Genomic DNA, 26,138 nt, shown 5'->3' on the forward strand with positions numbered 1-26,138 from the left:
GAACTATTCCTTTAAGAGATGCAAAATAACCTTTTTCCCCCCACATCAATCGTCTTTCATTGTGGCTCTATTAAAATCCATGTTTAATGGAAATTACTCATTGTTCAAACAATTAAATCGCTTTTGTACCTTTTTTATGAATTTGTTTTAAGCATAATTGATACGTAAAACATTGATCTGATGACAAAATAATGCAAGCTGCAAAATATTGGTATCGGCCTAGGTTTTCATTCAAATTGGTATCCGCCAAAAATGTTCATATTGGCGCATCCTTAATCAAAAGGTATATTTTTTCATACATTAACACCAAATGTACACAGTCATGTTAAACAAATGACTTCACTAGGGTGGTGATTAAATAAAAACCTACAAACCTGGAGGGTGATGGGTCGTCCTGGCCTAGCCGTGACATAATATTGATCAGGGTGTTGATTCCTAAAAAAAAAATAAGGACAGACATTTCAGCAGAGTAGGGCATCTGCATTTTCCTTTAAAAACATCTCGTATAAATTAATTGAGAGAACTGCTAACCCTTCTTCCTCATGTACATATGATGCACTTTCCTGTCTCCATATTTTGGCTGCCGTATCCCACAGTTGGACAGAGAGTTGCGAGCATGGTCAGGATTCATCCCAAAGTTCAGATGATGACTGGGGTGAGTCATTGCCAACTGAACCAGAAAAAAAAAAGCAAACGCAAAGAAAGTGTCAGTTTTTATGAGCTCATATTAACTGAGAGACTAGACGGAATATTTTTTTTATTTTTTTAATAATTCATCACATTACAGGACTATTTAAGTGACCTGCAAAATAAGTGATTAAAAATGGTGAAAAACTTACAGCACCTAAAATATACACTTTCCTTTATAGAGTCTTACATTATAACCAAATATTATGATATGGAATTTAAATTAAAAAAAAAAATTGTCCATGTTATTTGTCAACAGTCCACTAATAACAGGCTGCACTCTCTATGGAGGACACAGTAATTAAAAAATAATATTTTTAAGAAAAAAAAAAAAATTCATCCACAAATCCATTTTTATGCTCTGGGCTAGTTTTCTCCTTTAATACATCCTTGTGATGAGGAGGAGGGCGTGGCTGGGCCGTGAGGGTGCATGGCCGGCACTGAATCAGATGATCAGCGGGAGAGCAAGATAGGGGGGAGACGGAGACGCTAGTTCGAGAGAGACACACGCGGCCACACTGCATGTGTGTGTTTGTTTATGTTTGTTTTATGTTGAGTTTGATATTAAACTTAACGCCTCCTTGCCCATCCTTTGTGTTACAGTCCTTTACTTGTATTTATATAAAAAAAAAAAATGTTTTTTTGAATGTGCTTATATAAGGTTTATTGTGTTAATATATTACAGTATGAAACAGATTAAAGTATTATGTTTTTGTATGCACACTAGTTTACATATGAATTAGCAGTGCCATATAAATATTTAAACAGCAGTTAGTTCCGGTCCTTGAATCTTATTGGACGAGAAGCGTTCCAAGAGTGCTAATAGCTCAAACCATCAGCACTGAGATGCTTGTGTTCGTGGCATTCCAAACTAACGTGTAAGAGCGGTGCATATGTGTACATTTTCATTAATTCCTGTGTCATTAAAGATTTAACAAGATTTGAGTGGAGCTGACATTGACAAACTGTGTCAGTCTGTGTGTGAATTGACGCTAAGCTCCGCCCCATTTGGTTACCGCTGCTTGCTCTGACAAGCTTCGCAGATCTTCCCATAGGAATGAATGGAAGTTAGCAGTGAACGGTGTGCGTGAAGTAAAAAAAAAAAAAAAGAAACTTACAAAGAAACTCAATGCAGTAATGGATCTTTAGTGCAGCTCAAAAGATTTCATTCCCTGATCTCTCTTTATATAAATCTAAATCCATTAATATATTAATTACCCTGTGAAGCATGCTTTTATTTGAAGCGGAAAAAGAAATGGGGGAGTAGCTTCATTCCATCAGAGATCTGCCACTTTGCTCACACCTTATACATAATGTCTACTACTTTTATATGAATAAGTTGTTGAGGTGTTATGTAATAGAAAAAAAAATATTGTAATAATAAGAGTAGGCTCAAAACTTGCCATAGTAATACCTATATCTATATTAGAATATCTAATAGAGATGGGACAATATATCAAATTTCAAAGTTTGCTTCATTGCTTTCTGTCCATGTGATCATAAATTAAATGACCCATCAAAAATCTCTGTCGCACTTTTCTACACTATTTACAGAGTTAGGGACAGAAACAAGAACAGCTGTCCCTTGCATGTTATAGAGGGATTTTGTTGCATTTTTCAGGATATGTTCTGTTTTAGTCATATTGCTTGTCCTGCACCTCATCAGCCTGACCAGCCAACTATTTTTGAAGGTTCATATACCTAGAGAAAGGTATATAAGAAACTCTTTTATTTGAATTTGGCAATTTAAACTGTTTAAATAGGAATATTTTAGTTTTATGTCAGCTATTTTGTTTTTATATATTTAAAAATAAATATGGCCAAACCCCCACACATTTGGTTCAGGATGTCTCTTTAAGATACACCAGATTTCAAACAGTGGCATATGTTCTCTCAGAGAAAAAGACTAAAAACAAATGCTGTCTACAGGGGACAAAAATGAATTGCTGTGTCTCATGGGGATAAAATGACTATGAGGTCATTTTACAGGACAAGCCAAAAACTATGTTCATATTTAATATTCCAATATTCTAAAATACACAATTGTAGTGTAGGCTTTACCTCTGATGACATTCTCTCACCTGTAACAAGCAGCGCTCCTTGAACGTGTATCCGATCAGCTTGTCCAGGTGCATCAAGCACTGGTGGTAGCGAATGTGGTGCGTCAGAACAGGAAGCATCATGGCATGCTGGAGGAGCAAAACCCAAGGATCCTGAGCACAAACACTAATCCCAAGTATTAACAATAGTAATAGTGATGCTTGCCTTAGCAAACACAACTCTAATGTTTTCAAAGCAAACAAATGTACCGAGCCACACAGCGAACAACCCCTATTGATGGATATCATACTGTTGTCTCAGAGGTCTAAGTCTGCAGGTTTCAAAGCATTCTGTAAGGTTTCCCCCTCGTCATGTAAATGCTGCTTTCACAACAGTCAAGTAACGTAGTTTTTCCACATTTATGTAAAAACGACACTGGATAAAAATCAAACATCATATTCTTAGGAGTACCAACACTTCCACATTACGTGGCTATTATTATTTCTGGATTGTGCATTTAAAATCCCAGAGTATTTACATTGTTTGATGCGGAAGCAGCAGTGGTGCCATCTAAGGGAAGACTGAATTATGCTTGTTTGGGAGTCAAGTGCTCATCAACAATGCACAGGATAGGCCATTCTCTATAAGATATTAACCCCCAATGAGATATTAACACCCCCCTTCACCTCTTATTTTTTTTTAACAGATTTACACAATTCAGGTGGGTCACATTTTTAGGTTGGAAAAAAACGGAATTCCGGTTCTGCAGAATAATCGGGAAAAATCGCATTTCTGGATTTTAGATGATTTTATTGTTTTTGGCAATTCAAACATACTACATAGACTCTCTTTAATTTACATATAATTCTAACATTAGAATCAAACCTCCTAAAATAACAAACATCACATGTTAATTAATGTTCATTCATAATTCCAGCATTTTCCAGAGTGGCTTGTCTACTATAAGAGCTGTTTTCCAGGTTCTTTATATTATTTTGCATATCACACATTTTAAACTATATACATCCAGGGATGTGACCAAAACATATATTTTTATTAGGGCTGGTAATTTAACGTATGGGCAACACTTCTTAATAAGGTTCTAATTGTTAACATTAGTTAACTGCATTTGTTAACATGAATGCAATGAACAATACTTTTACAACATTTGTTAATCTTAATTCTTTTTTTTATTTACAGACATGACGTAAACACACACAGACAAATGACAGTATGAAAAATGATCAATTAACATTAACCAAGATTAATAAATGCCTTTTAAAAATATTGTTCATTGTTAGTTCATGATACCTAATGAATTAACTCATGCTAGCAAATGGAAACTTATTGTAAAGTGTTATCAAAAAAAATACTTTTAAGTGTATTTGAATTAAATTTCCATCAGGTAGGAATTCACAATTAATTTAAATAAAATCGAAATCATGATATGACCTTGCAATTATTAATCGATAAATAGTTTGCGCACGCTGCTTGTTTCAAAGTTTATGTGAGCTGCTCTGTCATGTCTGTATTGTGTTAGTTTTACACATTCTATGAGCATACATAAAGATACAGTTTTTAATGGTTATAGAGCAGCTCTGTGCACAATACACAAGTCCATCTCGTGCTGGGAGTGACAGATGTGCTCCAACTTCAGTCCCGTTTGCTAACGTGTGCTGATCACGTTGTATTTAAAGCACTCCGGATTAACTTGGAGCATGGGCAAAATATTAGCAAATTTTAATCAAAAGTAATCACTTGGTTTATGTTTATCATATAGTTGTTCAAATCGCAATTGCAATATGACTTTTTGCCCAAATCGTGCAGCCCTACTATCAAGTATCCTTGGGTCAATTATCCAAGCACGTTGTTAGGTAGTATATTGGGAAGTGATCAATATTATCAATTGTTCCAATGACACATCTATTAACCTTGATTCTATCTCTATTGAATTATGGTAAAATAATCTCTCCTGATATAGAATGTAGTGGAGAGAACTGTGTATAATATCTAGCATTCAGAAAAAAGATCTCTCATCTCTCAAGCCAATATGCCTCATCAGTGCATTGGGGGATAGATTTTGGAAAAAGTGTTGTCTTTCTTGAAGAGCTATGTTTAGGCTGTAAATGTATATTCAAATCTTTTTGTTGACCCAGGTAGATTTTTCCCCCCACACCTTTTGAATCAACTGACTTTTCATCATCTGAGAAATTTCCCTACAATAAATCTACCTGGTTTAGATGTGAATGCACATGAGCTCTTTCAAGTGAACTCTGTATCTGTTGAAAAGTCCAATGTGTCCTACCATAATTGCTCAACAAAGTCAATCACATAATTTCCCTCTTCCTCTGGTTGCTTTACTTACCTGGCAAACATCAGAGCGGATGCCGGTCTTCCAGAAACCCTGACTGCTCAGCTCCACGGTCACCTCCCGTCTCATTGTATTTTTCTGCCTGATCTTCTGCAGGGCTTCCTGTAAATCACAGTTTTAAACACAGTGTTCACACTCTTAAGACGCTGAACCTACTTATTGTTTAATCATCAATCCAAAACACACTTTTTTCCCCTCACAAAGTACTCAATGCACAGGCTTGAAGTGGTAGTTTTTTTGTGAAAAAGAACTTCATGCTACGTTTGCTTGATGGCCATATATACAAATACTTTGTCACATTGGTTATTTCTATGTAAATGTAAAGCACAAATGCAGACACTTACTTCTCTTTGGGTCAACTTCTGTTTGTCAATCTGTTTAACCTTTGGGCTGTTGGCCAGCAGGTGGCGCAATTTCACGTAACTCTTCCACAACTTTTGATACCTGCAATGAAAGTTTATAAAACTGAGCTTTAGAAATCTTCAGTATTTTATCTGCACTTCATTATACTACTGATGAAATCTTTATAAACTACACAATTCACTACACAGGGGCAAAAATGAAATTGCCAAGAGCCAAATGGATATAAAATGGGCTTTAGCGAGAAAATAAATAACGATTTATTAACAGATGGCTGGTAACTTTTCACAACATGGTAATGGTTTAAATAAAAATGGCTCAGCGGTTAAGGCTCTGGGTTACTGATCAGAAGGTCGGGAGTTCAAGCCCCAGCACCACCAACATGCCACTGTTGGGCCCTTGACCCTATCTGCTCCAGAGGTGCCGCATCATGGCTGACCCTGCACTCTGACCCCAGCTTAGCTGGGATATGTGAGAAAAAAAAGAATTTCACTGTATATGTGCAAATGTATAATGTGTGATAAATAAAAAAAATTATAATTAATTATAAAAAAATTATAAAAAAAATTATTATAAATATGTTGCTGAATACCGATAATAAAATGTTATATCTCATCGCAAAGCTGAGGATCTCAGCATTCCAACGACACTTTATAGAGATATAGCAATTACATCAAGATATTCGATGAAATATCAGGAATGAACCTTTGGATCACAAAATAAACTGGAATGTTTTCAGATGAGCTCATGGTGAATGCTCAGCTGCATAATGGTGCGTTCACATACAACGTAAAGAAGATTTTCGCCTCGCATTGCTTGCGCGAGTTTGATCGCTGGATTATAAATTTGTGTTCAAACTCTCGTTCGCGCGAGTAACGCGAACCCACGAGTATTCCCCCTTCTCTTCCGGAAAAGGACAGGAGAAGGGGCTTCTACAACAACTTATCATTCCGCCATCAACCATGGCCGATATCACAACGATTGCTGCTCTGTATCTGTTGTGGAAGTCCCAGATACGTCGGAAAACCATGTTTGGGTGCATGATATCATCCGGCAGTGTCTTTCATTATACCGTCTGTTTACCAGGCCATTTCACGTCAGTCAGAGTCAAGTGCGCATCACAGCTCATCTTTATATGAATGTTAATTTGTATCTAATAAAAGTGATTTCTGTATTTAGAACACAATTTCAAGTGCACAGCCTTTGGGAATAAAAAAAAAATACTCTAAGTCATTAAAAGCATGCTCCCCCCTTATAATGCCATGGGAAATGTCTTCCAAAAGTGCAACCATTTTCTATATTTTCTTTTTATAATTCCCAATCATTTTCTTTTCAGTTTATATCTTAAAGCCTTTTACATTGGTTAAATAAAATTAATATTAAAATACATCAGCTAGATAACAAATATTTCAGATTTGAAATATTTTCCATACAATGTACTCAATACTTTTTATTCGAAATGTGGTGTATTAAATGAAAAGCGTAGTTAGGAATTAGGGTGCGGACGGTATGCACAAATTTAATCAAGTTTATTTTTTATAAATCTGAAATGTGAGTGGGAAATTGCGTACACACATTTCAATGCCCAATTTGTGCTTAGGCAACGTTTAGACAACAAGCCCCAGATCTGTTTATTTTGATGGAAGGTGGTAGAGGTAAATTTCTTTGTCCCAGTACATGCTGCTATCTAGTGGAATGAACTAATAATTTTTGCAGGGACATAGATCAAACAGAGCCTGAAACACAGGCTTTTAAAGACAAGAGTAAAAACACAAAGAGAAGCTCCGAGCAGCATCTCACACACTTACTGAGGATCTCCAGCGTAGCTGAGCTGAGCGGGTCGTATGCCGAAATGAACGATGATTGGGAATGTGATGACGCTGGAGTTGAACTGCTCACGATCTAACTGGTCAATCCTCACAGAGCTGGGTTTCTGTGTCAGTACAGACAAATACACAAGCACACATATATAAGTGGTCTTGCTCTTTATACTGGCACTGTCATTGTAAATGTCATTGTAGCAATACTCAGGCTTCACAGGCTTCAACTCAATGGTCTTAGACCAAAATACATTGCAGATTGGCTTGTTGAATAAAAACCTAATAGACCCCTCAGATCATTAGGATCGAGTCAGTTGCTCCCTGGGGCATCTGTTCAGGGTTCCCACTGAAGAGGCCCTCCAAACTCTTATATCTTTTAAATTCTTATGTCTTTTTATTCTTATTTTTATTTTCTTCTTCTTAAGTGATTTTAAAATTTACTTTTGTATGTATCTTTTATTTTCTTTATCATTTCCATGTAAAGCATTTTGAATTACCACTGTGTATAAACTGTGCTATATAAACCTGCCTTGTCTTCATGCGATATTCATTTATTCCAATACATAACATATAAATATACACTCACTGAGCAATAAACACTATGGTCCTAATAAAGTGCCCCACGTGGTCTTATGCTGTTGTAGCCTATTCGTCTCAAGGTTCGACATGTTGTGCATTCTGAGATGCTACTCTGCTTACTAAAAATGTACTGAGTTGTTATCCGAGTTACCATAGCCTTTCTGTCAGCTCGAACCAGTCTGGCCATTCTCCTTTAATCTCACTCATCAACAAGGCATTTCCATCCGCAGAACTGCCACTCACTAGATGTGTTTTGTTTTTTGGCACCATTCTGAGTACTCTACAGACTGTTGTGCATGAAAATCCCAGGAGATCAGCAGTTACAGCAATACTCAAACCAGCCCGTCTGGCACCAACAATCATGCCACGATCGGAATCAGTGAGATCATATTTTTTCCCATTCTGATGGTTGATGTGAACATTAACTGAAGCTCCTGACCCGTATCTGCATGATTTTATGCACTGCACTGCTGCCACATGATCGGCTGATTAGATAAATCGCTTGAATAAGTATGTGTACAGGTGTTCCTAGGTGCTCAGTGAGTGTATAACATTTCCTAATCCTTTCATTATCTCAGAGAAACAGTGTGAATATTCAGGTGTTTTACCATGCCAGGGCTGGTGACGATCATGCCCTTACACTCCTCTGCATATTTCTGCCACTCCAGCTCCTCCCACTGCAGCATGTTTGCGATCTCCTCCTCAAGAACGAGCGGCGTACTGCTGTGCAACAGATATTGTAGCACCTGGTGCATAGACAGCACCTCCTTGCCGCCATCTAACACACATACACAAGAATGATGATTCAGTCATGTTACAAGATAAGAGCTTATATGCAAAGTTACGACAGGTCAACTGTTTATTTATGCATTAAGTGCAGCGCAACAGTAGCCTTTTAAAGTTCTTTCCTTGTAAATTGTAATGTTCTTTTACTTGTTTTAAAAAACAGGGTTTAACAGTGTTTTAGCCATACAGGACATGGATGTTGATAACAGAAAATAGAAAGCATGGGGAAAAAAAACTCCAACAAATAAACTGCAAATAAATCATTTTTTTATTGTAATAAATGATGTCTGAAAAAGAGAGCACAGTTTTGAAGTACAAACCTTGTCCATTTAATTCATGTTAATTTCTCTTGATTAAATGATAAACTCACCAGGGAGGAAGCGAACGAACCGAGGCATGAAATGAAACCTCTGACATTCTGGAGAGTTGTTTTCTTCTGGACCTGAACGATAGCAAAACTACATCACTATGGCTGTGGTAAGCTTGCGTGTGTGTGTGTGTGTGTGTTTGAGTGTGTGTGTTACCTGTAAGGTTCCAATCGTACAACTCCAGGATGTCTTTAAAGAGATATGAGGAAAACAGCTCCAGGCCTTTAATGCAGTAGTTCTGAACAAACACAATACATTATCAGAACAGATATTGTAGCATTACAGGATTGTGGGTCACTTAAGATGCAAACTACTTATCAACAGTCAAAAAGTATTTTTTCTTGTCAAGTGATTTTCTCATTTGAGAATCTTAATTATATATTAATTAATATTACACAGCCAAACTTATGCATAGAAACGTGCTGTACATTGAATAACGTTTCAAAATGGGTTGCCACAAACCTCAGGTGACATCTCTTCTATAAAGTGTATGGTGTAATCGATGTTGAAACGAATCACTCGACACAAAGGGATCTAAGAGAGATAAACACAGAGACAGAGTCTGGTAAACATGCACACGTGTGTTCAATATCATCAATGCTTGTCCACCACTACATTCAAACTATACCTTTTCTGGTAAATGTACCATATCTGCTGTTCAACATGCAACAGCTTTCCGTCTTTCATCTATATCGTGAAAGTTATTGGATTCACACGGTCATGACATGAGTTAAAAAGACTGGATATGACTTTGCACAAAGTTTGTGAATCCATAAAACTAGTCGTGTTAACGTGTAAATGTTTAATTCTTGTGGCTATACTTTTGCTATGAATTTTAACATTTATTTCAGTGCAATTTCTTGTTCTATAGACTTCCATTCTAAGAGCATTACTGCACACTAGGGCTGCATGATATGGGCGAAGAATGCAATATGCCATAAACCTGTTGGATAATGTGATGGCAATATGCGTTGCAATTAACCCAAGCTCTGAGTTCTCACATTTGACTCCTTTCATAGCTAGCAAATTCATGATAGTTGTGTGAATTTAGTAAATTGCATTTTCTTCACTGTGTGCATTACTAAAGCAGCATATATAAATATAAAGGAATTTGCCAAACTGACATATGCATTTGAGAAAATGGCTTTAATTTAGTTGTCTGTGTGTACTGTTTTGAAAGCATAAACCTTAAATCTGAAAAATGTGTGTGTACTGTTGAGAAAAATCAAGAAAAACCTACAACTTTTACAGGACAATTAATTATTATTCAGATGACTTATTTTTTTGATAATATTGACCATAGTTTGTTAAAATGTGTAAAATCAACTGAGAAAAACTGTAATGCACCGATCAGTCACCACATTAAAACCACCTGCCTAATTTTGTGTAGGTCCCCTTCGTGCCACCAAAACAGCACCAACCCGTATCTCAGAATAGCATTCTGAGATTCTATTCTTCTCAACACAATTGTACAGAGCGGTTATCTGAGTTACCGTAGACTTTGTCAGTTCAAACCAGTCTGGCCATTCTCTGAATACTCAAACCAGCCCGTCTGGAACCAACAATCATGCCATGGTCCAAATCACTGAGATCACATTTTTCCCCATTCTGATGGTTGATGTGAACATTAACTGAAGCTCCTGACCTGTATCTGCATGATTTTAAGCAATGCACTGCTGCCACACAATTGGCTGATTAGATAATCACATGGATGATTGTTGGTGCCAGATGGGCTGGTTTGAGTATTTCTGTAACTGCTGATCTCCTGGGATTTTCACACACACAACAGTCTCTAGAATTTACTCAGAATGGTGCCAAAAACATCCAGTAAGCGGCAGTTCTGTGGATGGAAATGCCTTGTTGATGAGAGAGGTCAACAGAGAGTGGCCAGACTGGTTCGAACTGACAAAGTCTGCGGTAACTCAGATAACCGCTCTGTACAATTGTGTTGAGAAGAATATCATCTCAGAATGCTATTCTGAGATGCGGGTTGGTTCTGTTTTGGCAGCACGAGGGGGGCCTACACAATATTAGGCCAGTGGTTTTAATGTAGTGACTGATCGGTGTATGTAGATGCATATTAATCCTCTAAACAAATGGTAGGCTTTAGGGTTACAACTAAAGACTATTTTGGTCATGATTACAGTGCATTATACAGCAGAAAGCATGCGATACTTTGATCTTGACAAAACGCGTATTAATTTGCGACATATCGTGCCGTCCAACTGTAGACATGTTTTGTTTTCACAAAGTGTAGGACATGTTTGGTTTTCTGTGGTAATCTTTAGATACGAATCTATTTTGAACCAAAAACATTCCTTTAAAAAGTATGCATTTGCGAGTGAAAATGACTTCGTGCGAATGTGAAAAATGATTTAGGCACATAGCAGCAACTGACATCTGACACCTGAACTTATGAACTTATGTATTACCATCTGAATAAAAACTCCCTAATGCACTTAACATCAAATAAAAATACTTTTAAAAGTGTTTTTATAATAGTTATTTTTGCTTTTGTTCAGAAGGACTCTCAACACAAACTCTTACTACTGCAGTAATGTGTTTTTTGTTTTTATTGTTGTTGTTTGAATGATTCCCCACAGCTGTTGCATATTTACATTGGTGAGCAGTGTGTGAGAGAAGAGGGAGAAGCCCTCAAACAGGTATTCATGGTCATCATACTCAATAACCGTGGGTCTGTCCGTCTGAAAGAGGCATGATACATATTAGATACATTCAAAGGCAGGAAAAATATAAGAATACAGAAACAAAAAAATATAATATAAATATATTTAAAAAACTGAAACAAACAGACAAGCATTTGTGATAGAGACAGAGAAGAAAAATGTACCAGGAAGTTAGTGGGTGGGGAAACAGTGATTCGGTAGTGGAACAATTTTCCAGCGTTGTTACTCATAGGTCGACACGGTTTCACCGGCTACGAGAGAGAAAATGTGATGCTAATCAATCCAATTCACAGACAAATGACTGGCATGACATTCAAAACCACATAGTGATGAAAAATGTAAACAGAAAAAGTTACTTTAAAAGCAGCGCTCATTTGAATTGATTCTGGTTTAATTACATTTCATGTAATGGAATGGATAATATATTGATTTGCTATTACACATGGTATTTGGTCTTATATTTGTTGCCATAGTTGTGCAAAAATCAGCCTTCCGATATGTGTAAAATCCCAAGTTGGTCCTGATCCACCAAACTGGATTGAAATTTAAATAAGTCAAAATCTCTTACAATCTATTGGAAACAGGGTGTCTCAACCCCCCTTACAGCACTTTTTAGTAATTTTCAGTTCAATTTGAATGAAGCGCTAATCTAAATAGCTACCTCCCACATAGTTTCTAAGGTGGTCACCTGACTAAAGCCGCCTGCAACAAAAGACTGACCACATTAAGAAGGTTCTGCCAGCTGTGGTTCAATGCAACAGGGGCTCTTCTAGGAAAATAAATACAAACACCTTCTGTTCTTGAACCCCTAATGAGAATATAGCCCCACACACAATTACAGGGGTCCAAAACACATAAAGAGAACATGACAATATAATCTCAATTTAATAAAGAACAAAACATTCAAATTTGAAAGAATACATCTTATGGATACGCAAAGCAGGATCCCTTTAGCCTTGAGGGCCACACTTTTTTTTTTTTTTTGAATTATTCAATTAAAAAAAGATTGTTATTACCTTTTTATATATTAATTAGGTGAGTAGACTATGCTAAATGTGCTATTTTAATACATTATTGGAACATGTTATTAACAAGAGTAAAATAAAATGAATATAGATATATAGTTTAATTCTGGTAAAAGTGTGGTCATTTGAATAATAAAAAACAAACTGTGATATACTCTATAATCATCATATATAGGCCTATAAGTTTGCTTTTTTTTTAATCAAAGATCCACACTTTTACAAGGTATATTGCAACAAAATGTCTCGCATTAAAATGACAAATTTGTACATTTTGCGAAATGCCAACATTTATTGCCATGTACAGAAAGCAGATATGATCAGTTCTGTTGTCACTGTCAAAGATCATCATGACACACTAGCAACCAACACAGACACTAGCGATACCCTCAAAAACAAGACAGAAATACCCAATACTAACTCAAATAGTGCTTCAATGGAAAATAATTACTATCTTACCATCTTTAAAGATTTTGTTATGGTTAGTAATGTACATAACTACAAATTAAAAATTCTACTGACAAATCCAAAGAAAGAATACTCAAATTCACCACTTAAACAGGTTTCCCAACAGTTTTACTACAGTAACCATAGTTTTAACATGATATTTTTAGTAAAACCATAGTATACACAAAATAAACCATGGTTTATACAGTCATGGTTACTACATTATTACTGTAGTAAAACCATGGTTAATTGTATCAAAACCATAGTTTCAGCCAATAAAATCCTCAACCCTCAACATATATTCAAATTTTGGACATACTGTGTTCTGCTCACTGATGTCATACAATGGCTCTGAGCTTTTCTTCAAGCTTCAAAAGGATGCAGAAGTATAATTCAGAAGTCTAATAAATAATTACGATTACAATGACTCTTGATGCTTTGATTTTTAAATCATATAGTATTGAATTGTCGAATTGTTGTACGCAAGTATGCAAACCAGAGCAAAAGGGAAAACAACATTGGCTTACCATTTATAAAGTGCAGAAAACTTTTTCTCAGCAGCATTCCGAGGCTTTCAAGCACCTGATGTCTGATCTCTCCTCTGGATGACACTGACAATCACATGAACAAATGACAGCTCGCAATAGCGCTCGTCTTGAGTCAAACATGCTCAAACCATTTGAAACAGCTGCCAACTCGTTGTGTGGCCACTACTGAAATAAAATGGTTTAATTGTGGGGAAACTTCATTATTTTCTACAAGATAAAATAGTGCCATTTTACTGGTATTATAAGCTATGTTTCCATCCAAGCTGCAACTTTAATTTATGCGAAAAACTACAATATTGCAAGAGCAATGTGCGAATAAAGCTGCGTTTCAATACAATGTGTTCAAAAGGACAAAATCACTGTGTAAATAAAATACTCACGGTTTAGAAAACACAGACAAAACAACTTAAAGAACTCTGTCTCTGTCTCATGTCTGGGAGCACTATGTGTGTGTGCGTTTCTCCTCTATGTCTTTGCTGTGCAGATCTACAATATATTTTTCAAAAGTGTCAATAAACCTGCTCTTTGGCACACTTATTTGCTCTGCAAACTCTTTGCAGCTTTGGATTTTCTAGACACCATTTTTCAGGATGACCAGAGCAACATTTCAGATGCGATCATTGGTCCTCTGGTTAGTCCTGTTATGAATGAGTTATTCAATCACATGACCTTTTTTTTTTATGCACACATTGTATTCCTAATAAACTCAATTGTACTCTCAATAAAGATTTTACTCACATCTTGGTGTTTCCATCCAGCTGTTTTTATGCAATCTCAAAATGCACATAAAAACACGTGGATGGAAATCCAACTATTGTTTAGTTGGGGACTTGGTGTGCAGAAAATATTTAAGTTGAAGTCATCTAGTTGATTGCTTCTCTTTTCTTTGAAACTGAATGTAGTCAGATAATGCTACTTTAAATGTTGTAATACTTGGATTAATTCACTGATTCAGGGTCCCCACTGTAATGGAAAACCTGGAAATTATAGTGAAATATGGAATATAGAATACTTCTGTAGTTAAGCTCAGCTCTAAATTATTTTATTGGCACATTGCACACTTTGTTGTATTCCAAGTAGTTTGTCTTTCTTTTTCTTGCTTAAAACACATTAGGGGAAGAATAGAATCAAATTAAATCTGTCTGAATTTGCACAAAAAAAAAAAAAATTTTTTTTTTAATCAAATCAAAAACCTATGAATCATGAATCGAAGCGATTCACTTTCAACCCAAAGATTTACACCCCTAGTCTTGACTATACTTATCAGCATCAAGCTGCATACAGTGCATCCGGAAAGTATTCACAGCGCTTCACTTTTTCCACATTTTGTTATGCTACAGCCTTATTCCAAAATGGATTGAATTCATTATTTTCCTCAAAATTCTACAAACAATACTCCATAATGACAACATGAAAGAAGTTTGTTTGAAATCTTTGCAAATTTATTAAAAATAAAAAACCAAAAAAAAAAGTATTCACAGCCTTTGCCATGACACTCAAAATTGAGCTCAGGTGCATCCTGTTTCCACTGATCATCCTTGAGATGTTTCTACAACTTGATTGGAGTCCACCTGTGGTAAATTCAGTTGATTGGACATGATTTGGAAAGGCACACACCTGTCTATATAAGGTCCCACAGTTAACAGTGCATGTCAGAGCACAAACCAAGCCATGAAGTCCAAGGAATTGTCTGTAGACCTCCGAGACAGGATTGTATCGAGGCACAGATCTGGGAAAATTTCTGCAGCATTGAAGGTCCCAATGAGCACAGTGGCCTCCATCATCCATAAATGGAAGAAGTTTGGAACCACCAGGACTCTTCCTAGAGCTGGCCGCCTGGCCAAACTGAGCGATCGGGGGAGAAGGGCCTTAGTCAGGGAGGTGACCAAGAACCTGATGGTCACTCTGACAGAGCTCCAGCGTTTCTCTGTGGAGAGAGGAGAACCTTCCAGAAGAACAACCATCTCTGCAGCACTCCACCAATCAGGCCTGTATGGTAGAGTGGCCAGACGGAAGCCACTCCTCAGTAAAAGGCACATGACAGCCCGCCTGGAGTTTGCCAAAAGGCACCTGAAGGACTCTCAGACCATGAGAAACAAAGATTGAACTCTTTGGCCTGAATGGCAAGCGTCATGTCTGGAGGAAACCAGACACCACTCATCACCTGGCCAATACCATCCCTACAGTGAAGCATGGTGGTGGCAGCATCGTGCTGTGGGGATGTTTTTCAGCAGCAGGAACTGGGAGACTAGTCAGGATCGAGGGGAAAATGAATGCAGCAATGAACAGAGACATCCTTGATGAAAACCTGCTCCAGAGCACTCTGGACCTCAGACTGGGTCGAAGATTCATCTTCCAACAGGACAACGACCCTAAGCACACAGCCAAGATAACAAAGGAGTGGCTACGGGACAACTCTGTGAATGTCCTTGAGTGGCCCAGCCAGAGCCCAGACTTGAACCCGATTGAACATCTCGGGAGAGATCTGAAAATGGCTGTGCACCGACGCTCCCCATCCAACCTGATGGAGCTTGAGAGGTCCTGCAAAGAAGAATGGGAGAAACTGCCCAAAAATAGGTGTGCCAAGCTTGTAGCATCATACTCAAAAAGACTTGAGGCTGTAATTGGTGCCAAAGGTGCTTCAACAAAGTATTGAGCAAAGGCTGTGAATACTTATGTACAAGTGATTTTTTGAACATCTCAAGGATGATCAGTGGAAACAGGATGCACCTGAGCTCATGGCAAAGGCTGTGAATACTTTTTTTTTAGTTTTGTTTTTTTTTTAATAAATTTGCAAAGGTTTCAAACAAACTTCTTTCACATTGTCATTATGGGGCATTGTTTGTAGAATTTTGAGGAAAATAATGAATTTAATCCATTTTGGAGTAAGGCTGTAATATAACAAAATGTGGAAAAAGTGAAGCGCTGTGAATACTTTCCGGATGCACTGTAAGCATTAGGTACATGCAAATTTATTTAATGAAAACACTGTGGCACCACTGGTATTATGAAGCTTAAGTGGTGGTAGTACTGGTGGTAGGGAATAGGCTAATGAGCAACACAAAGTTAACATAGAATGATCTATTTAAGTTTTATTTCTCGTTTAATTGTTTTAATTAATATTCAAGAATGTGAATTAGCTAAACATTTTGACATTCATTTTATGCACACTTGTTAACATCCAGATATGTCCTTTGTAATTAACAAACACTACAGCATATATAATTTGATATAACTATAGAAAATATAATATAATTCAAATTTTGGTTACATTTTATTGAAAAATTAGAATTTAGTTTCTCAGCCCTATTGGCAGCCCTACTGCTGAGGTCTAAATCAGTCAGAGGACTGTCACACACACACCGTTTCAGAATAGATAAGACATGACAGACATACCGGCTCCTTCCGATTTTCTGTCTGATTCTTCAAGTTCACTTTCGGAGAGTGAAACATCCACAACCTCCAAAACATTGTGTGTCCTGTATTCTCTGTCTGACTGAGGCTTCTGACTGTGCACTGTAAGTGCGGTTCCTCAGGCCTTTCTATCTCTCTGTTTGATTTCTGTGTACTCTGGTTGAAACAAATAAAACTGGGAATAGAAATGCACCTTTCTGATTTTAAACTCTTCAGACATGTTTGGTAAGTTAGGTTTTCTGGTTCGTGTTCTGTTCAGCTGTGTTGTGTCCTGTTTAGAATATCTGTGTGGTGGTCCAGCTGTAGCAATAACAAATCCAGTTCTTGCTTGAATGCCCCATATAGTGAGAGGGGTTGTGTGAACTGCACTCTCATGCACTCTCAAGAACGTGCAAGAACAACAGTTGGTGAAGATTATTACTAAATAACTTGATTTTGGTTTCTTTGACACCAAACTAGGGACGGGCATGAGTACTCAAGTATTCGGAAGTGACAGCAATGATCCATCATGAAAACGATGATCGATAATGATCATGCGTGACGTGACTTTTCACTAAATTCGAACTACAGTGATGACTACCTGACAACAAACGTGTCAAAGATGGGCCTTGTTTTTAATTCCAAGATTGATTATATTGTGAATTTCAGCGGTACCTTGATTATCAACAGAGACGTCACATAGCAACCAAACTGATAAACAATGCTGCAATGCCAGCGCTTGTTCAACAGGTTTATGATAAATCAAAAGTGAGTAATCTACCATATTTAGAAAACCACTCTCTGCAAATGTTTGCAAAACAAGTTTTAGTATCATGGAATGTAGAAACTTTGACTCTTTGACGGATATTATTTAATAAAAGTGAATGTTTATCAGTGACTCTGTAAATCTTCCTGGGTGTCAACATGTTTGCGTGACGTCATACACCTGCATTTCAGAGAAATGGAGATGAAGCTGGAAATTCTGACTCTCCGATTTGGATGGAAAGCAGCATAAATCATCACAGCAATAAGCTCCAACAGAGTGTAACGTGTAGAGATGGCGCTCAACACACCAGATAAGCGCGCACACAAACACACACCAACACCTCACCTAATCGTATGCCTTCAGAACAAGGAACGAGTCGCATGTTATAATATATTAGACTTCTGAGTAATACTTCTGCATTCTTTTGAAGCTTGAAGAGCAGCTCACCATCATCCACTGCCATTGTATGACATCAGTGAGCGGAATTGTTTTTTTTACATTTTCTCCCTTTGTGTACCAAAGAATAAAGAAAGCCATATGGGTTTAGAACAGCTCGAGGTTGAGTAAATAATGACTGAATTTTCATTTTAAGTAAACAATCCCTTTAAGAACCCAGTTGCAGAATTAAAATGTTTCTATATTACAGTATTTAACTAAGTCACGTTTTTAAAAGGCCTTAAAGGTATAGTTCACCCAAAAATGAAAATTCTCTCATTATTCACTTACCCTGATGCCATCCCAGATGTATATGACTGTCTTTCATTGATCGACTGGAGTTGCATGGATTATTTTATGCTGCCTAAATGTGACTTTTGGACCATCAAAGTGCTGGCACCCATGTGCTTCTATTATAAGGACCTGACAGAGCTCTATCTTCTTCTAAAAATCTTAATTTGTGTTCTGATGAAGAAAGACAGGCATACACATCTGGGATGGCATCAGGGTAAGTGAATAATGAGAGAATTTTCATTTTTGGGTGAACTGTTCCTTTAAGGCACGGTCACACATACCTTCGCATGGTGAAATTACATGGGCGAAATACAGTCATATTAATGGGAAATCACGCAATGGCTTTCCGGTGGAGCAGAATTTCCCCTTGTGGATTTCACGTGGAGTTCAACTTTGGTGAACTTAGACAGGCGTATTTTGGCACGTTGAACAATGGGAAGTTGCTTGGTTTAGCAATTACCTCTGTGTGGGCGATGCTTCGTACACAGCTACACTGAATATTCACAATGGACAAGGATATCAATTTAGCTGCAAGTTTCTTTTTAAGTCTCACAGAGTATAAAGTGCAGAATTTAAAAGAGGCTGCTTGACAATTATATTTTTGCTGGTTTCACACACGCTCAACGTCCACCCACGCCATCTTTGCCCGCGGAATTTCGCTGTGCAAAGGTATGTGTGACTGCACCTTAAGAAGATATAAAAATGTTAAAGTATGTTTACCTCTTCACCAGGATAAATACTGTGTCGGATTCCAGTACGTCTGGCTTTGGCACTGCACTTACATAAGGGACCATCATTCATCTTTTGGTTTCAAACGTGAGAAAAGAAATAAAAATATAATTATTACAATATAACCTCATTTAAATACACTTAAGTATATAAAAACGATTAGTAGTTAAGCTAGCATCATACTGATTTTTGGATTGTATTCTGTAGCCAGCTGAGTCATTAGCAGCTTTCAAACACTGTGTTTTCAAAATTGGCCTTAAAGGGTCATAAAACACAACAAAGTTTGTAAAGATGTTCAAAGATATGTACATGCTGCCTGTGATGAAGAAAATGTTAATTAAAAAACAAAATTGTAGTTGATTTAGGAATTTTGTGGACTATTTTCTCCACTTTTTATTTGTCACTGAATGGGACATAAATCCTAATAAATACATATTGTACAGCAGTGTCTTATTATTCATGAGAGGGTGTGGCCTTATGCCTTTGAAAGGCACTTCTTCAGCAATTTAGAAGCATTGGACATATACACCGATAAGCCAAAATATAATGACCACCTGCCTAATATGCTGTTGTTCCTCCACGTGCCACCAAAAAAGTGCCGACCCGCCGAGGCATGGACTCTACAAGACGCCTGAAGTTGTCCTGTGGTATCTAGCACCAAGACATTAGCAGCAGATCCTTCAAGTCCTGTAAGTTGCGAGGTGGAGCAGCTGTGGATTGGACTTGTTGGTCCAGCACATTGGTGCTCAATCGGATTGAGACCTGGGGAAACTGGAGGCAAGGGCAACACCCTGAACTCTTCATCACGCTCCTCAAACCATTCCTGAACAATGTGTGCAGTGTGGCAGGGCGCATTATCCTGCTGAATGAGGCCACTGCAATCAGGGAATACCATTGCATGAAGGGGTGTACCTGGTCTGCAATGATGTTTAGGTAGGTGGCAAGTGTCAAATTGATGTCCACATGAATGGCCGGACCCAGGGTTTCCCAGTAGAACATTGCCCAGAGAATCACTCTCCTCCACTGGCTTGTCGTCTTCCCACAGTGCATGCAGATGCCATCTCTTCTCCAGGTAAACGGTGCACATGTACACGGCCATCCACGTGATGTAAAAGAAAACAGGACTCATCGGGCCGGGCAACCTTCTTCCACTGCTCCAAGGTCCAGTTCCGACACTCGCGTCCATTGTAGCCGCTTTCGACGGTGGACAGGGGTCATCATGGGCACTCTGACCGGTTTGCGGCTACGCAGCCCCATAAGCAGCAGGGTGTGATGCACTGTGTGTTGTGACACATTTCTTCCGTAACCATCATGAAACATTTTCTGTGACTTGTGCCACAGTAGACATTCTGTCGGTTCGGACCAGACGGGATAGGCTTCGTTGCCCTTGCGCATTGATAAGCCTTGGGCGCCCAACACCCTGTCGCCGGTTTGTGGTTTGTCCCTCCTCGGACCACTGTTGATAGGTACTCACCACTGCTGAACCTTGAGCACCCCACAAGCCTTGCCATTTCAGAGATGCTCTAACCCAGTCATCTGACCATAACAATTTGGCCCTTGTCACACAGGTCTTTACTCCTCCCCATTTCTCCTGCATTCAACAGACTGACTACGAGGACTGATTGTTCACTTACCATCTAATCTACCCAGACCTTGACATGCGGCCTTGTTAGGAGATGATTAAAGTTATTCGCTTCACCTGTGAGTGGTCAATGTTTTGGCTCATCAGTGTATGTCTATTTGTCTGGTGCAAAAGCTTCTAGATATGTTACCACAATTTCACATATTATTGCACTCCGAAATTAGGACCCTACTAAATCTGTATTATTTAATTTGTTTCTAAATTCAGTTTTATTTTTTCCCAGATTCTGTGTTTTCTGCTTTCATTTTATTTTTATTATTTTGAGATTTCAAAGGGTGTCAAATGATTTTATCAAACTTTAATTAAATCAAATATATTAATTAAACAAAACATTGCAGCTTTTTATGGTCAAACAAAGTGCTGCACAACAGAGCTGTCGAAACATCAAAACACTGATGAAAGTCTGTGATTTCCTGTGGCACAAGGCTGCTATGGCTGAATCACAGCCGAGCTGTTATAAAGTAAAGGGTGATACTGTTTATTAATAATAATAAGACTTATTATTTTTATTAAATCTAAAATGTACTTAATACATTATTTTTAGGGCTGTCGATTTAACAAGTTAAGTAAAAGCACATTTTAATTTGTTTTATACGTTTTTGAATCACCAATAAGAGCTGGCTAATAAGAGTCAGTTGATGGTGAATTGGACTACATTGGTCATGCTGTAGGTTTAGGGCAAAGACTATTCAGGGCTGGATTAAGACTCCTTAGGTCCCAGAGAACACAGTCTTAAAATGCCCTTTGAAACAGCCCTGACCCATTCTGAAATTAAGGGTTTCATGACACTTGAATTGTGGATTCTTGAGCAACAGAACCATACTTTCTGTCATAAGTGAATGGAGACTGCACTGTAGGTGAACCGCACCTGTCCGGGGTCATTGTACCACAGCTCCTCGTGCAAACGATCAGGATGAGCTTTCTTCCTCTTGATCTCAGCGATGACATCAAACACCTCAGAGTCAGAGCTGCTGGAGCAACTGCTACCAGCTCCATCAGACTCACACTCTGATTCACTGGAGCTCTCATCTGCAATGCAGACCAAAAAAGGGTTTTAATTGCTTTGCACTGAGCTAGTTTCTGGTGTTCTCCCTCGTAACACCCATTTATTTTTAACTTCTGCAATCTGTGCTGATTAGCTGGACATCATGATTAGCATGTAGATCACAAAAAGACGATTCAGAAGTAACAGCCCTGTACATTGCGAATAAATCACTTATATAAGCGACCAAATTTTGCACTATGCAACTATAAAATGTCTGTTATTAGCTACTGGCTAGTAAATATTCAGATTTCTCTCACCATTAATTGAATTGTGTAGTGGCGAAGAAGAACTTTAGCACCAAGATCTTTTCACTGCATGTTGTGTCTCGGTGAGCACTTGAAGGACATTTACCTTATTTGGCTACAGTGGGTCCCGAGTTGTCATGGATCGCAATGACACCATCGCTTTAGAAGAGTCATGATAAGCCACAGTTATATTTACTTCGCATTTAACGACATCAACTCTAATTTTGCTTAAACTTTTCCACTGACTTTTTTCAAAATATTCTCCATTTTACAGCATAGCTACGGACCAGTGTAGTAGCGTGCCTGTTTGATGTCTGTTGGAAGGTAAAAAGTACTGCAAAACTTAAGAGCTTGTAGATCTGAATTTGAGAACTTGTACAATAAATATCTGACACGTAAGTTATATACACATTTTGGGAGTAACATTTTTTTCGTTCCATGTAATGAGTGTCCAAAGATGAGATCCACGCAGTCCATTTTCACTGAATAATGTCTCTTTTAATATCCTTTCTGTCGTTTACCAAAAAGTAAAAAGAAACATTCATTCTAATCACACATTGCACGAATGAGGTAAAAACAACTGCGTGACTCCGCTCTCATCAATGTAAATGATGTAAACAAATATGTAATTAATGTAGTAATGTAGTAAGTGTAATAAATGTGTAAATATCTAAATGGGCAATCATACATTATGAAATATTTTAACTTCAACAAACACCGTAAATATTGAAGAATTTAACAAGCAGGTTCTTGCAGCATCTATGCAGGGGTTTGGTAAAAACCTGTGCAAAGCCCTGCCCCATAAACCAATTTTTTTTCCTTTGCTATAGTAGCACAAAAATTTTATGTGGAATTCTATTTTCATTATTAGGTTCCAATCTTGTGAATATTTTGCTCATTTTGTCTATGAAATTTCAAAGTGACAATAGCTTGTATCATTATTATACAGTAAATTGCATTTCATGACATCATATAAATTGTTAAAATGTGAAATTTGTACATTTAAAAAAAAAAATTAAAATATGATTAAAATTATGAAAACTAAAATATGAAATAAAATACACACTCATACATATAGCACTTTAAGTCATATATATGAATATTAAAAATGAAGATGCCCCCTTCCCGGTTTGCTTAACCCTCCTCTTTCAGTCATTTTTGACCAGAATCGATTTTTCAGATTTAATAAAAATGGTTTCCTTTATCACATAGGTACAAGACTTGGTAACTTTGTTCCCACTTACTATCTGAACACACATACATAAATATAGATTTGATTCCATAGGTCTAAGTAGTCATAAAAAAAACATACTTCATAATACATAAACATAACACATAGATTACTATTACTTTGATCTGTTTTGGTCTGTGAGATGTTTCAAGCTTGCTGCATCTCTAGCCAACATTTGACAAGCTTTGGGATTTGAATTGTAATATGGTAAATGTTGTATCATAAAATTTTGCTGCGCACCCACTAGAGGGCGCCGCCTGCTCACACAGCTGACTGAAGCAGACAATGCAGACTATTTTTGTATTTGGGATGTGCGAAACGACTAATTTCACTAAAGTTTAAACGGAAATTTGCAGTCGGCTAGTCTAAAAAAATAAGAAACCATCAAAAAACAGTACAAATAATAGTATTAAAAAAACATTATATGCAACCCATTTGAAATATTTCATCTATTCCAATAGCTAAATCCAATACTAAATGCCTGACTGATAAAGGGCATATATTTGCAACATATTGCCTTGCATTATGATTACTGTATATTAAAACGAATGACAGGCATTCACGGAATCAACGTTAGCCAATATAGGCATATTTGTTGAAAACAATTGAACGAACAGGCAGTGCAGTACCAAGAAGAGAAAACATAATAGCCTGGTGAACGCAAATTACCAAGTAAAAGTTACTCAACATATTATAAGTCAGCACATTGCTAAAAAATAATTAACAGGTAAGCCAAGTATAAAAAATGCACTGAAAAGTTGTGCTTATTTTGCGACGTGCATTATGATCTACAAAAAATGACAGCTATTTGATTAAGAAAGTTACAGTTACGATATAAAAAAAAAGAAAAAAAGAAAAAGCTAATATAGAAAAACTGGCCAAGGAGAAACATAAATCTAATATATTATCCTACTATATGGCATCCACTCACAGAATAACATATTTAATCAATTTAAGAGTCGGCAATTCTTTGAAAAGTAGCCTACTTGAACTGACGGAGTAAAAAAATATGCATTCAAAGCCTACAAAAGGCCATTTACTAATCATAATACATTTTTGTTGAGCGAAATTAACGTCAACGTGGTCTGGTGAAAGACAGGACTTGGCTCACCTGAGGCGATTAATTTGTACACCTGAAAAAGCCAGCTCGGCTGGAACAGAGGTTGCAGGCATGAACAGGTTTAAGAGGACTCAAGTGTGAAAACATCCATACTGATACAGTGGCAACTTGCAAGCCAACATTTTGGAAACCCACTTCCCGCGTCACCACAGAAGTGATTCTCATTGATACTTCGCTAGTACGAGAGGACATTTTTCTGAATGCACCGCAAGTCAAAGGGGAAAACAGCATGCCGGTGCTGAAATTGCAGTTGCGCCATCCAAGGGAAGGCTGAATGACAGTTATTTGGGTGAAATGTGCTTATCGAGAATGCACAGGACAGGATAGTACGCCCCGATGAGATATTAACAACCCCCTCCCCCCTCTTTTAATTTTTTTTTTTTTTTTTTTTACGACTTACACAATTCACGTGGTGTCACATTTTTTAGGTCAGAAAAAAACAGAATTTTGGATTAAAAAGGAAGAATCACATCCCTGGTGTATATTGCGATATGTAAATATCCATGTGCACACCGTGGGCTTATCTATCAGTGGGGTTTTCCTGCACTGAAAATGTTTCGATGCCGCCCAAGCAAATGTAATGATCTTCTTCGTGTGTTTGGCACTTTAAAAGTGCTAAATATTCGACTAATTTGACATGCTAATGTTTCACGTGACTGTTGCGCGCGCTGTCTCTGGAGCTCCAAAGAGCGTGCGAGTCCAGCAGGCTTTCCGATATTTGTGCTCCAGAGACAGGAGAGCTCAGAGCAGGATCACTTCAACTACTCAATCATTTTTGACACAGGAAACCCCCAAATGGAGAAAGAAATCTCCACAGAACGGGACGACTCCCAAACAGGTCAAGAAAATGAAGATGAGCTTGTTATTTAAACAGGTGCCACATCTGTGGTGTGGGCTCACAAAAGCCAGCACAGACCAGAACAATGTCATCTGCAAACTGTTTCGCATGACGATATAATCACTTGGAATACAAGCAGTCTATTTTATCACCTCAAAATGAAGCACACAAAAAAATATTATGAAAACCAAAAGATTAATTCCGCATTAATTCAGTCATTTATTTATTTTTAAGTGTTTATTATAAGTGATTATTTTCATTGGATTTGTTTTCTTATATTTTATTTTCTGCTGCATTGCTGAGAAGATCTTAAGTTTCTGGATCAAAGTTTATTTATAATAATAATAATAATAATAATAATATTGGTCAACAACATTTTAAACTGAAATGTGGCATACTGTTATATTTAGCATTTTAAGGTTGATTTTTGAAAACAAGATTATTTTTATTTATTTATTTACTTTGACATTGTTTGTCTTGTTCCAAATAAAGAGGAAGTAGTTTTAATTTATAAAGCATTTAACTGACTGGAGTTTCAAAAATAGGCATTACAACAGGGTTATTTGATATATAACCCAATTTGTATTGATTTTCCAGAAAACTTTGACTATATCGTGATATACACTACCGGTCAAAAGTTTTGAAACACTTGACTGAAATGTTTCTCATGATCTTAAAAATCTTT

General features: G+C 37.3%; 1 protein-coding gene across 1 annotated transcript in view; it reads right to left on the bottom strand.

The window, feature by feature from the left end:
* Nucleotides 1-26,138, bottom strand: part of drosha (drosha ribonuclease III) — a 63,780-nt gene that overhangs the window by 29,227 nt on the left and 8,415 nt on the right. The window contains exons 5-18 of the mRNA XM_051666948.1: nt 21,843-22,003; nt 19,324-19,404; nt 11,863-11,949; nt 11,630-11,716; nt 9,474-9,545; nt 9,168-9,249; nt 9,014-9,085; nt 8,466-8,635; nt 7,267-7,391; nt 5,443-5,542; nt 5,093-5,200; nt 2,769-2,876; nt 532-670; nt 375-435 (exon numbers count right to left, since the gene is read on the bottom strand). Of these exons, the coding sequence (XP_051522908.1) occupies nt 375-435; nt 532-670; nt 2,769-2,876; nt 5,093-5,200; nt 5,443-5,542; nt 7,267-7,391; nt 8,466-8,635; nt 9,014-9,085; nt 9,168-9,249; nt 9,474-9,545; nt 11,630-11,716; nt 11,863-11,949; nt 19,324-19,404; nt 21,843-22,003 (1,453 nt within the window). The remainder of the gene's footprint in view (nt 1-374; nt 436-531; nt 671-2,768; nt 2,877-5,092; nt 5,201-5,442; nt 5,543-7,266; nt 7,392-8,465; nt 8,636-9,013; nt 9,086-9,167; nt 9,250-9,473; nt 9,546-11,629; nt 11,717-11,862; nt 11,950-19,323; nt 19,405-21,842; nt 22,004-26,138) is intronic.

This window comes from Myxocyprinus asiaticus, chromosome 32, assembly GCF_019703515.2.
Source record: "Myxocyprinus asiaticus isolate MX2 ecotype Aquarium Trade chromosome 32, UBuf_Myxa_2, whole genome shotgun sequence".
Classification (NCBI taxonomy): domain Eukaryota; kingdom Metazoa; phylum Chordata; class Actinopteri; order Cypriniformes; family Catostomidae; genus Myxocyprinus; species Myxocyprinus asiaticus.